We start from the raw sequence: 3,080 nt of genomic DNA on the forward strand, positions 1-3,080 counted from the left end.
CCACTTCATCCTTCCCTGTACCCTAATATGATCCCTAAATCCCTACACCGTAGCTACAAAGAGCTTTTCTTCACTTCGGGTTAATCTGCCATATTCTTACCAATTTATTTTGTAATCTAAGCATTTAAACTTAATATATTCTCACAAACATCAGTGAACAAACATATACAGAATTATCCATCATCAATACAAATAAAGTATGAGAATAAAATCTGTTACTGAACTATTACGTGCTGAATTTACCACCAAGTCAGTTTGGCTAAAAACAATGTTCAATATTAAGCCAAGGTAAGTCATCCTGCAGGTCATCTGCAATGTCCTAATATTGTGTATTTTCTCATGCTGAATTCTGTGATTACTGTTAAAACATGCAGTTGTTGTCAAGACAGTTCTGACTCGTGGTGACTCTTCCTGTGTCAGAGTAGAACTGAGCTCTGTATGGTTTTCAATGGTTGGTTTTTCAATAGATCACCAGGCCTTTCTCCTGAAGTGCCTTTGAGTAAACTCAAACCTCTAACCATTCAGTTAGGAGCCAAGTGTGTCCACCATTTGTACCACCCGGGAACTTAGGTAAACCTCAAAGTACTATACTTTTCTCACCTCTTCTTTCCCGAATTTAGAAACATACATATCATACTATTTTACTTATTTGACTATTAGTGATAATACTTAATAGTTTCCTAATTTAATAACTAAGAACAATGATAATGAATGAAAGATGTTTTGTGTGTATTTCTCAAAATCCTTAAATTGCATTTTTCTATAGAGCAGTTAATTCTTGTAAGTTAAAGACTTCAAAGAAAAAGCATATTGTCATAAGTTTGCTTTAGTAATTTTTTAAATTCAAGGCTCTTAAAATAATAGGCAGTCTGCTTCTGTAAAGATTTACAGGCTTGGAAAACCTCTGGGGCAGTTCTACCATCCTATAGTGTCACTATGAGTTGGAATCGACAATTGCAGTGGGTTTGGATCTCTGATTATAAAGGTAGTAGTAAATAAAATATTTACTATATAACCTCTTTAAAGCCGTTTATTAACTATTTCTATTTGGTATCATCATTATCACTGTTTGAACTGTTACCATCATCATAAATAGAAGTGTTTCTAATTGAAGACACCATCACATCTACAATGCCTTTTTTTGGGTTTTCTTCCAAATCAGTCTGTACTGCTCCAACTTCTGCTAGCTTCCATTCAAGTTCTGCAATAAATAACAATCATTAAACCAGATAAAATACTGGAAGAATGAAAATAATAATAATTTTTCATCTATATGAAACAGAAGTTGACTCATAAAATTAATGTGGAAATGATGACATATTTAGAAAACTGGATGACAGTGAAAGTACTACACATAACAAAATAATATTACATATAGCTCAGAGTATACTTCAATGAGGGAAATTATGGTTAAAATAATTTGTAAATGACTGAATTTAAGTTATTTGAAATTTCAAATCAAGAAGTTAGGAAAAGAATAAGGCCAGTGAAAGCAGAAGGAATATAGTGAAGAGAAGACTTCAAATATACAAGAGGAAAAACAAAGGGATGATCAAACAAAATCAAAAGCTAGTTCTTTGAAGAAAGTAATAGATGTACCTCAGGCAAAACATAACAAGATAAAGAAGGAAAGCAATCAACAAAGGATTTCATGGGAACTTCAAAACAATTAAATATTTTGTTCATCAAAGGACTTTATAAAAAAAAAAAAAGTGAAAAGACATCCAACAGATTGGGAGAATGTTTTCGGGAACCATATTGCCAATAAGGGTCTAATTCTAAAAAATATATAACACTTCTCAAACTTGACAACAGAAACACAAATAGCCCAATCAAAAATTCTTTAGCCAAAGAACTTGAGTAGTCATTTCACCAAAGAAATATGCAAATGACCCATAAACAAAAGATGTAAATCAAAACCACAATGAGATGTATCACTTAAATCATATCATACATAAAACTAAACTCCAGTGTTATTCAAGGCCTAAGTTGAAAAACAAAACTTTGAAACTAATAGAAAAAGTTTAGGAGCTCCTTTTCACCTTGGAAACAGAGAAGGGTTTTTAAAAGAAAGGACAAAAAGTATACAATAAATGAAAAGTGATAAATTTTAACTATGACAATATGTAACTTTTGTCTGACAATCAAAGGAAACGATAAGTCATAGCTGGGCAAAACATGTGATTAGTATCAGAATTGTTTACATACACACACACCCTTATAAATCAATAACACAGTCAAACATGGGCAAAACATATGAACAATTAGGAGAGGAAATTGGAATGACCATTACAAATGGGAAAAAAAAAAAAAAAAGCTTAACTCCACTGGTAATCAGGGAAATGCAAATTTAAACAATGACAAGATACTGTTTCATATCCTTCAGAATGGGAAAGAAAGAAAAAAAAAAAAACAAAAAAAAACAACCAGCCTAACAATACTAAAATGTGCTGGGGGAAATGGGACTCTCATACTTTGCTTATGGAAAGATAAATTTATGCCATTATTCGTAGAGCAATTTGACAATATCTAGTGAAATTGAACCTGGAGTAGCTACAGTGAATGGAAGAAATAAGTAAAAGAGCTCAACAACAGATACAAATGGCGGCTAGAGAAAGGCAAAATACGGGATCATGCATTATTGTTAGGTGCCATCGAGTCGTTTCCCAATCACAGCCACCCCATGCACAGCAGAACGAAACACTGCCCCATCCCACACCAGCTCCATGATCCTTGCTATACTTGAGCCCATTGTTGCAGCCATCATAGCTGCTGTCAATCCATCTCGTTGAAGGCCTTCCCCTCTTTGGTCGACCCTCCACCTTACCAAGCATGACATCCTTCTCCAAGCAACGGTCCCCTCTGACAACATGACCAAAGTACGTAAGACAGTCTGGCCATTCTCGCTTCCAAGGAGCATCTGGGCCGCACTTCCTCCAGGACAGATCTGTTAGTTCTTTTAGCAGTCCATGGTACTTTCAGCATTCTACGCCAGCACCACAACTCAAAAGCATCAACTCTTCTTCGGTCTTCCTTATTCATTGTCCAGCTCTCACAAGCATACGAGGCGATTGGAAATA

At 34.7% G+C, this 3,080-nt stretch overlaps 1 protein-coding gene across 1 annotated transcript in view; it reads right to left on the minus strand.

The window, feature by feature from the left end:
* Positions 1-1,043: 1,043 nt before the first annotated feature.
* Positions 1,044-3,080, minus strand: part of LOC103201525 (phosducin-like protein 2) — a 93,236-nt gene continuing 91,199 nt past the window's right edge. Inside the window, exon 9 of the mRNA XM_007946231.2 lies at positions 1,044-1,201. Within this exon, the coding sequence (XP_007944422.1) occupies positions 1,044-1,201 (158 nt within the window). The remainder of the gene's footprint in view (positions 1,202-3,080) is intronic.

The sequence above is a fragment of the Orycteropus afer genome, unplaced genomic scaffold (assembly GCF_000298275.1).
Source record: "Orycteropus afer afer isolate SDZICR_OR568_19922 unplaced genomic scaffold, OryAfe1.0 scaffold00153, whole genome shotgun sequence".
NCBI classification, from domain to species: Eukaryota; Metazoa; Chordata; class Mammalia; order Tubulidentata; family Orycteropodidae; genus Orycteropus; species Orycteropus afer.